The 12,141-nt window shown below is 42.8% G+C and overlaps 2 protein-coding genes across 2 annotated transcripts; one reads left to right on the forward strand and one right to left on the reverse strand.

The window, feature by feature from the left end:
- Positions 1–3,949, reverse strand: LOC101777539 (GTP cyclohydrolase 1). The gene is made up of 3 exons (XM_004960128.2): positions 3,780–3,949; positions 3,400–3,657; positions 1–1,630 (listed from the first exon to the last, which is right to left on the reverse strand). Coding segments are annotated over exons 1-3 (1,440 nt in total). The 5' UTR covers positions 3,781–3,949; the 3' UTR covers positions 1–449.
- A 3,283-nt stretch (positions 3,950–7,232) lies between these two features.
- On the forward strand, positions 7,233–8,834 carry LOC101754058. The gene is made up of 4 exons (XM_004963342.1): positions 7,233–7,462; positions 7,547–7,742; positions 7,800–8,022; positions 8,584–8,834. Exons 1-4 carry the CDS (start codon positions 7,233–7,235, stop codon positions 8,832–8,834), a joined length of 900 nt encoding a protein of 299 aa, XP_004963399.1.
- The last annotated feature ends 3,307 nt before the right edge of the window (positions 8,835–12,141 follow it).

Consider the following 12,141-nt stretch of genomic DNA (forward strand, 5'->3'; position numbering starts at 1 on the left):
TTATCATCTTGCTCGACACGGCAGCTAATTCAACTTACAACAGAAGCTGGAATGATCTCGCTAGACTTGCAAGAACGTATGACAAGCTGTTAGCCCACGGAAGGCAAATTCAACAGTACAACAGAAGCTGGAATAATCTTCCACCAAAATTTCAAGAACAAATGGTAATTTGACAACAATCTAAACAAATCTGAGTAACTTTATCTTTCTTGGCACAGTCGTAACTATTACTATTTATTTAAAGTGCCGTACAAGTGACATGGTACAACATGAGAGAACCAAACCTTTTTGGTGCTTTCTTATGATATCCTCGGTACAATCTTCCGGGCAGCAATTTGCCCCCATCAAGCAACGGACATTTTCTATAGCCAGAGCAGTAGATTGGCAAACATTTCATTTACTAGATAGTAACTCAACCATATAAAATTTTCTTCGCTAGGCGATACGATTCAAACTGCAGAACCAGCTGTATCTAAAACATTCTGTAAGAAGCATGCCTTGGCAGAAGGGTCGGTCAAAAACTGGCCCAAAACTGCAATTGTTGCGGTGTTGCTCCTTATTTTCTCTACCCCTCTTGAGATCATGCAAATGTGGTTGGCCTCAACAACGACCATGACCCCATTGTGTGAAACGGAATAAACTGCTTCAGCTATCTGCCTTGTCATCCTTTCTTGAACCTGAAGCTTGCACCCATAGAAATGAACCAAGGCCTGAAAATGTGACCGATCAATGCCTTCTCCGCTTCCATCATCGAAGTATCCAATGTGCACTACCCCATAGAAGGGCAGAAGATGGTGCTCACATTGAGCACAAAATGGCAAATGCAGCTCAGAGTGGATTGCTCCATGATCCGCCTTGCCTCCACCTGGCCTCTCATACATGCTGACATTACCAAGTGTAAAGCCATTCAGCTTCACATCTAGATTACATGCTCTGAACTTCATCAGCCACTGCACGTAGCGCTGAGGAGTGCCTAAAAGTTCTTTCCTGAGGGGGTCCTCTCCAAGTGATAAGAGCATTGACGTAACTGCAGAAACCATGCCGTTAGTTGAGCTTTTCTTGCAGTGCCCGTTAGAGAGTGGGACCTCATGAGACCTTAAGGGGCACCAAGGAATAGAGGCAGAATGGTTGTCCACCTCCATGTCTATGCCCCTAAGCTTAAGAAGAGCCAAGAAGTCACTCCAGAAAGTGCTGTTTTCACCCTCGAAAACTCCGGAGCGAGATGAATGTGAAGTTCTAATCCAACCTTGCAAAGTCTTGCATTCCAAGTTTTCTGGCAAAGGGATGTGCCAGCACTGCAGAGCAACAGCAACGCCAGCAGGTTGAATGCTAGCATGCAGTGCACCACAAACTTCATTAGCTAGTCTTTGAGGGTTTTGCAATCTCTTGGCAAAGACATCAGATACTCTAGAAAGCTTGCTTAAGCCAACAACCCTTCCACCGGAGGGCACATACCCAACATGGCATTGTATGCTGAATGGAAGCAGGCATGACTCACAGTATGAGAAAAGTTCAATATCTCGAACAACAACTTGCCCTCCAGTTCCACCAGCAGACCCGGTCCTTTTGTCGACACCAACCTCAGGAAACAGAGCACCCTGCACAATGTCCTTTACTTTCTGCCTGTAACCTGTAGTTTTAAATGCACGTCAAATAAAAACCAGGAAGCAACTGCATTACAGTTAAAAGTAGAGATGAAGAGTAAGATCTCAAACAACTTCATTAATACAAGATATTGTTCAAAATAAAGGAAAACACATCCCACAGGTGTCACTGGTCATGGGATAAACAGTTCTGTCCTTTAATAAGCATACCATGACAACCTCTTCTACACATGACTTGCATGAGGAGATTATCAGATTTCACATGACTCATTTTTTATAGAACATGCATGATGTGAGTTATGTCGTGGAATTCAACACATGATCAACTTTGTCATTTTCAAATGAAGTTAAGCATAATTTTTTGTCAATTGCTCCCATGTGAAGAATGGTGAAACCAAGAAGAAAGATTTATTGTCCCACCAAAGGCAGGATTTATCAGTTCCACAGTAAGGCATGGGCATTTCTTGTTGATCAAATTGTTTGATTCCATTAAATCTAGTAAGTTTTATAGTACCAGAGACACAGAATCCTAGCAGCTAAAGCGTATAGCAGTACTGTAAATTAAAAAGCTTAAATATGTGGCCTTTCCAGCTGTATACAGCTTTGTAGAACAGGCAGCGGCTTGTTTGTTTAGAATCACAAATTTGCTACTGGGAGAGTGAAGGCCTTAGTAGGTCGATATTTTTCTAACTGAGTAGAAAAGGCAGTGCTTCTATCCATAGAAACAAACAGTAGTAAAAATAACAAAGCCAAATGTTATATAGCTAGCAATGATCAGTAAACAATATAGCACTACAAAAGACCATCAGAAATTCCCTTTGCCACCACAAATAAAAAGTTTCATGCTTCAGATGACTGCATAATAATAGATTAAAAAAAAGGTTCCACCAATGTCTAGTGGAAGACATCAAAGAAAAAAGCAGATGATTTTCTTTCAAATACTTCTACAGGTAACTCAGTTTTTCAACTGGAGCAAAGACACTCCAAGGAACAACATAGAAGATCAATTCTAAACGCTCTAGACCTATATCTACATCAAAGACCATCCAATGACTTAATTTATCAATCTTTTGTTGATTCTCATGTAGTCATCAATTACAACATCCTTCAGAGATTTGTGAATAAGGAAATATATAATACCATATAAACAACTAGACGTCTAGGTTCATTTTAAATAGAAAATAGATCATTTTATGGTCCCATTTCAGATTCAGATTATCAATAACATTGACGGTCCCTCAGACTGCCAAGTACAAGCAAGCTCATTGCATTGTAGTAATAGTGCAGCAGCCACCAACCCAAGTCCTCAATGTACTAACGTCAAAAGGGTGTTTGTTGGTCGACAGCTAATTTTTCAAACCGTGGCCTGTCAATTGTCAAGTACCAGAACTGAAAGGATGTGCAATCTAGAAGTCGACTAGTATTAAAGTGTAAAGCCTTGCCAGCATGCCGACTACGACAGATGCGAAGGACCACTCGGACCAAACTACACAGAGTTCAGGTGTGGACTCTGCTACCTCCAGCGATGAGCGATGGAATTTGTCCCAGGTCGGCAGGTCCATCGCATGTCTCAACCCCTCGTCGTGAGATCCGAACAAAGGCGTACGTATTCAAATGCCTCATGGAAGATGCTGAGGAGCCCACGACGGCAAGCATGGCAACAGGCGTAATCACAGATCGGAGAGGACGCCATTCTTACACAAAACAAAACACACGGGCACGGTAACGAACGGATCCACGACGGAGGCAGGGGAGCAGGCAAGCGGAGGGGAAGGAACGGGTGAGCCGGCCGTACCTCGGGTGCCGTCGCGGAAGGCCTTGGCAACGCGCTTGGGCGTCCGTCGCAGCCCCTCGCGGCGCTCGTCCTCGCCGAGCCCCACCAGCAGCGCGCGGATCGCCGGCTCCATGGCGTCGGCCGCCGCCACCGCCGCCAGGGGCTCGGCCTCCCCGCCAAGGAGCTCGAGGTCATCGTCCTCCTCCTCGCACGCGCACGCGGCGGCCACGGCGGCGGCGAGGTGGGCCTCCTCGAGCGCTCCCATGGCGGTGGTATCCACTGCCCGCGGCGGCTATTATTAGGAGGCGGCCGCGAAATATAGCAGAGCAAGAAACAAAAGGGAAAAAAAGGGAAAAAAAAATGGGGCTGCGGTTGAGGAGGAATAGATAGGTGGAACGAACTGCGTATCGACGAAGCGATGAGGTGCGGAGCGAGCGGGTGGGTGGGTGGAGGGACGACGGCCTCCTCCGCGCCTCGCCTCGAGATGTGTGGTGGTGGCCTGGTTGGCTGATGGGTCGCCTCGCCGCCGCCTCCTTCCCCTCAGCTTTCAGCGCCTTATTGGACTTTCGGCCTCTGGATTTAAATGGGCCACGCCAAACATTTGGGAACGCCGCGCGGATTTATAAAAACGGGACGCTGGGCTCTGCAGGCGAGGTAATGGCCCCGCGCGGCCCGGGTCTGCTCGTCGTGGGGACGCGTGTGTCGTACGTGCCACCTGTATGGCGTGGGCGACAGGTTTCTGTATGGCGCTCGTCGGGGTGACGCGGACCGTGATGGCGGTGGTTGGTGGCCTCGGATGGCGTTTCCTGACCGCGTGCTATGCATGCATGTTTAATTAAAAGGAATGATATTGATGATAGTTTCTATCCCTCTTAATTGTCATGCCAACTAAGCAATTTGCTGATGTGGCAATAGATTTATTATGGAGAGAGAAACCATTTCTTAGAGAGGAAATCAAGTCCTCACGCGCACCAATAAGCCAAGAAACTAGCGAATCTGCATTGGGGAGACCCAAGTAGTTTCTTCTTACTTATTGCCGGATCCTTTGCGCTTGCACCGCTGCTACCCATCACTCGAGCTCTTTTACATGATGCACAGAGGATCCGATACTAGAAGGGAGAATGATTGGTTGGATTTTTGTTTAGACTCTAGATAAAAAAAGTTGCATTGTGAAGGATGATTTCTTGATACAATATCCTAGACTATGAAAACTAGGTTGGTTTCTCCCATTGGGACTGCCCTAAATATATTCTACCTCAGTTTTCTAGCTAGATGTTTTTTATTATGCACTGGCGGTGGGTTTAATTAAAAGGAATATCGCAAATGATAGTCTAAGTCCTTGTTTAGTTGCCTGATTTTGGTTGTCCAAAATTACTGTGCCAGCACTGTAGTTGTAGTGTTTCGTTTGTATTTGTGAATTATTATTCAAATATTGACTAATTAGCCCCACTCGTAAAGTACAACCAAACTGTACAATTGGTTTTTGATTTCGTCTACATTCAGTACTCCATACATGTACCGTAAGTTTGATGTGATGGGAAATCTTCTTTTTCATAGTATTAAAGTCCCTAAATATATTTGGGAACGCCGCGCGGATTTATGTATAACGGGACGCTGGGCTCTGCAGGCGAGGTAATGGCCCCGCGCGGCCCGGGTCTGCTCGTCGTGGGGACGCGTGCCGTACGTGCCACCTGTATGGCGTGGGCGACAGGTTTCTGCATGGCGCTCGTCGGGGTGTCGCGGACCGTGATGGCGGAGGTTGGTGGCCTCGGGTACGGTGGCGTTTCCTGACCGCGTGCTATGCATGCATGTTTAATTAAAAGGAATATCGCAAATGATAGCCTAAATATAATCTACCTCAGTTTTCTAGCTAGATGTTTTTTATTATGCACTGGCTGTGGGTTTAATTAAAAGGAATATCGCAAATGATATCGCAAATGATAGCCTAAATATATTCTACCTCAGTTTTCTAGCTAGATGTTTTTTATTATGCACTTGATGTGACGTGATGGCGGCGGTGGTGGCTCGGATGGCGATTCCTGACCGCGTGCTATGCATGCATGTTTAACTAAAAGGAATATCGAAAGTGATAGCCTAAATATATTCTACTTCAGTTTTCTAGCTACATGTTTTTATTATGCACTTGATATGACATAATGTCCAGATAGACAGTAAAATTATATAGCTAGAAAATTCAAAACGGCCTACAATTTGAAAAAGAGAAAGTAGTAGATCCTACAAAATTTTAGCGTGTTTTCGTTTAAGAAAATTCTTTTCTTAAACAGTTCGCATGTTTTTTATTTTGATTAAATGAGTTTTATTAATAAAAAGTCCTGCCCTATGTAGGCCATTACAGAGTAAGAAAAGGAAGAAGAGAAGTTTAAAGTCAACCGATTATGATCCCTATGGTGGAAGATTTTACATTTATTGAACAAAACTGCATATTTGAAAGACTACATTTATGAACACCCCCTTAGTAGAGACCAGGGGTGGATCTGGGCCCCAGGCTGCCCGGCCTGCTGCCCGGGGCGAGACCCAAGAGCAGTGGGAAAGTCCTTCATAAAAATAGCATAAAAAGGCTTTCTGGTCCATTACCCCACCCCGAAGAGAAGTTGGCCTAGCAACTACCGTCGCCCTAGCGCTCACGCCTCGCAAAATCTTCAGCCAGCTCCCATGACTCGTCCGTGGTCCGCCCACCCCCCGACTCGCCGCCTCCCGTCCGCAGGGAGCCAGCACCCAGGCCCCGTGTCGGCGCGTCCCTAGCTCCCCATCGGGCGTCGGCCGCGCGCCGCGCCCCCGCCAACCGCGCACACGGCACGGTGCATCCCCACCGCCCGCGCGCCGCCACCTGTGGCCCCGCGCCCCTGTCGGCAGGCCGCGCGCCGCCAGGTGCTCGCCAACTCACCCCCCAGGACCCCACCGGCCGTGTGCGGCGCGCCCACGCCCGGCGCCCCAAGGTCACGCCAACGGCCGGCCCCCTGCTGATGCCCCCACGTCCATCGTCCGGTATGCCATTTTTTTTTAAATTGCTCCATGACTGCTAGTTTGCTACCTTTTACATAGAAATTTATGACTGCTAGTCTATTTATGCTATTTCTATGCAAAGTAATGAATATTTCATTTTATTGATTTGAGCAGGTAGTATTTGAGTCTTAGTTTGCAATTGCAACATTTTATAATCATAACTTAGAATGGAGAAATACTATGCTAAGAAGAGTAGTGCCGAAAGTGTGGAGAGCCAGGTTGAGCAAAAAAGACCACGGATTGAACTTGATATGAGAGATATAGTTGCTGCTCCAGGAGAAAGGAAGCCAATTGATGATTTTCATCAGGACATTAGGGATGAGGCAAGAAGCGCATATCTATAAATAGGTCCATATAGGCCAGCTGGTCATAAGTTTCCAAAAATAAAAAAAGATGGTAAAGGCCAATTAAGAGGATTTGTTGGATCATGGTTTGATCAATTTGATTGGTTAGAGTACAGTGTAGCCAAGGATGCAACTTATTGCTTTTATTGCTATCTCTTTAAGCCATGACAAGCTGGGTTTCATAGTAATGATACATTCACCAAAGTTGGGTTTAGAAATTAGAAGAATGCAAAGTATTGTTTCAAGGAGCATGCTCAATCAATTGATGGCTTTCATAATAATGCAAGAAAGTGTGCACTTGATTTCAAAAATCAGAGGCAACGTGTTGAACATGTGTGGACTGTTACAAGTGCAACAGAAGAGGAGGCATATAAAGTTCGTTTAACTATCATGTTAGGCATTGCTAGATTTCTCCTTCTGCAAGCTTTAGCCTTTCGTGGACATGATGAGTCTAAAACATCAAGAAATTAAGGGAACTTTATGGAGATGCTTGAATGGTACAGAAAGAAGGATCCTAAGGCTACACTTGTGACCGGTGAAAATGCTTCAAGGAATAATCAAATGAGTAGTCCAATGGTTCAGAAAGATTTGGCTAGGGCTTGTGCAGAGGAGACAATTGAGTTAATTAAAAGTGAAATAGGAGATCGTTGGTTTGCGGTGCTTGTCGATGAGGCTCATGATGCATCTATTAAGGAACAAATGGTTGTGGTTGTGAGGTATATACCTCCTCTCCATTTGGTTATTTCGTTGGTTTTGTTTTGTTGCTTTCAAGTAACACTATTTTCTCTTTTCTCTTGTAGGTTTGTCAATGATAAAGGAAGTGTGATCGAGAGGTTTCTTAGCATTGAACATGTTTCTGACACCACATCAACTTCACTAAAAGAAGCATTGGATACTATGCTTAGAAGATATGGTCTATCTATTTCCAAGATTAGAGGGCAAGGATATGATGGAGCTTCAAATATGAGAGGACAATTTCATGGGTTACAAAGACTGGTATTGAACGAACACCCATATGCCTTTTACATCCACTGTTTTGCTCATCAATTGCAGCTTGTGGTAGTTTCTGTAGCCAAGTGTTGTGGCTCAACTTTTGATTTCTTCAATTATGTCACTTCAATTGTCAATGTTGTTAGTGCTTCTTGCAAGAGGAAAGATCAACTCCTTCAAAGTCATCATGATAAGCTTGTTGAGCAGTTAGATAGTAGTGCTATTTTTTCTGGGAGAAGGAAAAACCAAGAAACTAGTCTTGCTAGACCTGGTGATACACGGTGGGGTACACATCACAAAATATTGGCACGTCTTATGATCATGTGGTCCTCTGTACTGGAGGTGTTGGAGAATATTAGTGAAGATGGAACTAATAGGAAAAGAAAACTACAGTCTCTGGATTGATTCAAAGAATGGAGTCATTTGAATTTGTGTTCATATTACATCTTATGATCAGAGTACTGGGGATGACTCAAGATTTGTCACAATGTTTGCAAAAAAAAAATCAAAACATTGTTCGTGCAATAGGATTAATTGGCTCTGTGATGAGAAATATGAATGAAATGAGGGAAAATGGTTGGATGCTCTTTTTAAGAGGTAAAGGAGTTTTGCATCCTCAACAACATAGAAATTCCTAATATGGAAGATATGATACCAGTTAGAGGTTGTTCGAGATATCGTAGTGCTAATTAGTGAGTTACTACCATCATTTTCATCATGGAATTTTCAATATTGTGATTGATCAAGTTTATTGTGAGTTAAACAATCGATTTCCAGAGAGGTCAACTCAACTCTTGAGATATGTTGCTTGTCTTGATCTGAGGGATTTTTTTTGCCAACTTTGAAGTACAGAAGTTGGTTGAGCTTGCTAAGATTTATAAAGATGACTTCTGTGATTATGACTGCATAAAGCTTGTGGGTGACCTTCGTATATTCATTGATGAAGTCAGAAATGATGATAATTTTGACACTTGTACTGATCTTGGTAACCTTGCTGAGAAGATGGTTCAAACTGGAAGAGATACAACTTTTCCTTTGGTATATCATCTCATTGAACTTGCATTGATTTTGCCGGTGGCAATAGCAACAGTTGAATGAGCCTTCTCTGCTATGAATATTATCAAGACTGAATGAAGAAATAAAATGAATGATGATTGGCTGAATAGTAGCATGATGTGATTGAGCGAGATTTGTTTGCGTCGATTGAAGATGGAAAAATTCTAAAGCGCTTTCAAGGCTTAAGAAACTATAAAATGAATTTGCCAAATGAGGGCTCAAGGTGCGTGTTGTTTACTTGTATTAGTCTATTTCAATACATAATGTTATCTTGCTATATAAAGGGATGATATGTTGAAAATTTTTATGTAGAATTGAGGACTTCGGAACAAGTGGAAGTGGTGTTAATTCATGAAGACATGTATGATTCTTTTTTTTTGTCATGGAAGACTCTTAATTTGGTACTTTTCTACCTTCAATGTTCTATGTATTGTTTGAGTCTATTGGATGAACACTTGGGATCTAGAGAATTATATAATTATTTGTGCTCTTTGAAAAATATGCTATATCTGATAGTGTATGGCTAGTAAGATTTTAAGCCTTATATTAGTTAGCCCGAGGCGAAACCCGTTTTTAGATCCGCCACTGGTAGAGATGACTATGCAGGTTCCTTTGGATTCTTTAGGACGAGACAAACTCTCTAACATGCGAGTCTGAGTAGAGATCAGGTAGGTTTCATGGGATTCTTTGGGACGAGACAAACTAAAATGGTGAGCTCTAATATTTCTTAAATGGAGCCTCGCAGGGTCACCGATTGGTGACCACGTGCTATGCATGCATGTTTAAGAAAAGGAATAACGAAAATGATAGTCTAAATATATTGCATGTTTAAGAGAAGGAATAACGAAAATGATAGTCTAAATATATTCTACCCATTTCAAATTGTACTTCATTTTGACTTTTCCAGATACATGATTTTTGATATTCACCTTGATATAACGTTATGCTTAGATACATAGCAAAATTATATAGTAAAAAAATTCTAAATGACCGACAATTTGGAAAGGAGGGAGTAGTAGATCTACAAATTTTTGGTGTGTTTTCGTTTAATAAAATACTACAATCCGAATGTTTTTATTTTAATTAAATGAGTTTTATTGATAAAAAGTTCCACCCTATGTAAGCCATTACAAAGTAAGAAAAAGAAGAAGAGAAGCTTAAATAAACTAAGTGTGATCAGGTAGATACCGATTATGATCCATGTGGTCGAATATAGATCTTCATGTACATTTATTGAAAAAAACTGCATATTTGCAAGACTTAGTAGATACTATGCAGGTTCCATTGGATTCTTTAGGACGAGACAAACTAAAATGATGTGCTCTTAGTAGAGATTAGGTAGGTTTCATTAGATTCTTTGGGACAAGACAAACTAAAATCGTGGGCTCTAACATTTCTCAAATATCGCCTATGTGGTGGTTCCGTAGATAAGGTTACTTGTGGGTGGAACCTGTCCACTCGGGTTCGAATTCTCCACTCGGCACGGAAGCTCGTATTTTCATAAATTTATTCCTTTAACTAGCGCTTTTCATTTAGTGGTAGGCGACATGCTTGATAATAAGGCGCATGTGATGACTTTATCAATCTTAAGATCTGCTAGATCAATCTCTTGAATATGCTCATAGGGATAACGGTGTGTGCACGTATATGAGCGTTTACGTTTGTATCGTGTTTCTTAAAAAAAAGTTCATAACATCAAGTTCAATTGTTCTAGAGGTGCCTATGTGAATTGCACATACATAGATCTACCAAATTACCAAATAGACATGGGTAATGCATGATTGGGCATGGGGAGGGTCACGGAGTGAGCAAGAACAATATCGGCTTGTTTCTGTCCTGGAGCCGTGGAGCGGAGGATACGTAGGCCGTTCAAAAAGTCAATTTCTCCTTTTCTCCTTTAGTAGAAAAAGTGGAGTTCCTATTTTTTTTTTCAGTTCATGCTAATAGTTGTGTGCACAAGTCATTGTCGCTACCACACGAAGTAACACAAAAATGGTCAAAGAGCTTGTCAATTTGAAATTTTGAATGACACCTCCTTTACCGGAGTTAAGGTTAGGTGTAGCGGGTACAAAAATTGTGGTGCGCAAATTGGTTGCCACACGTGTTATGTGAACTAAAAACACGGCTAAAAACTATGACATGCTTGAGGTGTTTTTCGCCAAAGTTTGACAACAACTAAACATGCCCTAAGCTGTTATGGACAACAAATAAATCCACTGACACATCGTCTCACAAGCCACGCTCTTAGATAGCAGCGGAAGAGATTTTCAGATCCTAGAGGATCCAGAACGTAGACGTCTTTTAACACTATTTTCATGCTCAGTTCTTCCTAAAACTCAAGCATAGTAATACAGAGTCATATAGATAATTTTTTTTGAACGATGTTTGTTTTCGGTAAGAGCAGCATCAGCATCCTACGTTAGGCTGAAACAATCATTCAAAATTGGGCTCCCTTCAAAATTTAACGAATTGCTGAATGCTGATATCTATAATGCCACCGCGTTGCCACATGCACATCAGATAGACATCAATGCTAAATACCAACTACTACTCCTTTCCAAATTGTAGGCCGTTTTAGCGTTTTTGGATTCATATGTATTATTATGCATCAAGATATATAGGTTGCACTAGTTTTTAACCGGGCAAACTACAACCCAGGCTGATTCTGACCAGGCTAAACCAATACAAATTGCTCATGTTTAGTTGGGTGGCTAAAGATAGCCTAATTTGCTATGCTCGTGTTTGGTTAGGAGCACATTGTGATATGCTGACCTTGGATTGGTGAAGGTGAACTTACCATCCCATTTCATTCCTTCTCCATCATCTTTACTATCCGTTCTCACCATCAGCTGCAATTTCTTTTTCACTTTTAATTTGATTCATATAGAAGTTCAAAGAAACATTCCTCTCGTCAGATCAACAACAAAGGAAAAATCAAACAACATTAGTTCATCGTCATTGCTTAAATCAGTCACTATTGAGGCAGCAACTTGGATCTAACAAATTATAGCATCCAACTTTCGTTACCCCCAAAGAAAAAATAATGAATCGACCGCGTGACGCACCTGCTTCATCCTCATCTTCGCCTCACCCGAGTCTCTCCACCCCCGTCCTCCATGTCTAACGCGTACAAGAAAGTAAGGCCGCCCATCTCATCTTCAAGGGCAGCGAGGCCGCCTCCCTCCAGAAGTGAAGAAGCATAGGAAGAAGCCAACCTCCGATGCTGCCGCCGACGGTGCGATGTCGAGGTCGTGGTAGCCACGGCCGCGGAGGGTGCTGGCAGTTGCGCCGGTGAGGACCCGCTTTCAATGCGACGCAGGCGCAGGCCCCGCAAACGACACCATCGGTG

This window comes from Setaria italica, chromosome III, assembly GCF_000263155.2.
Source record: "Setaria italica strain Yugu1 chromosome III, Setaria_italica_v2.0, whole genome shotgun sequence".
Lineage (NCBI taxonomy): Eukaryota > Viridiplantae > Streptophyta > Magnoliopsida > Poales > Poaceae > Setaria > Setaria italica.

What these genes read in the sequence shown, in the direction of transcription:
- LOC101777539 (XM_004960128.2), bottom strand. An exon ending in CTTCCGCGACGGCACCCGAG is followed by an intron (nt 1,631 to 3,399) that starts GTACGGCCGGCT and finishes TTAAAACTACAG; the next exon opens with GTTACAGGCAGAAAGTAAAG.
- LOC101754058 (XM_004963342.1), top strand. Translation starts at nt 7,233, where the DNA reads ATGCTTGAATGGTACAGAAAGAAGGATCCTAAGGCTACACTTGTGACC. An exon ending in CAAATGGTTGTGGTTGTGAG is followed by an intron (nt 7,463 to 7,546) that starts GTATATACCTCC and finishes TTTCTCTTGTAG; the next exon opens with GTTTGTCAATGATAAAGGAA. An exon ending in TTCATGGGTTACAAAGACTG is followed by an intron (nt 7,743 to 7,799) that starts GTATTGAACGAA and finishes CATCAATTGCAG; the next exon opens with CTTGTGGTAGTTTCTGTAGC.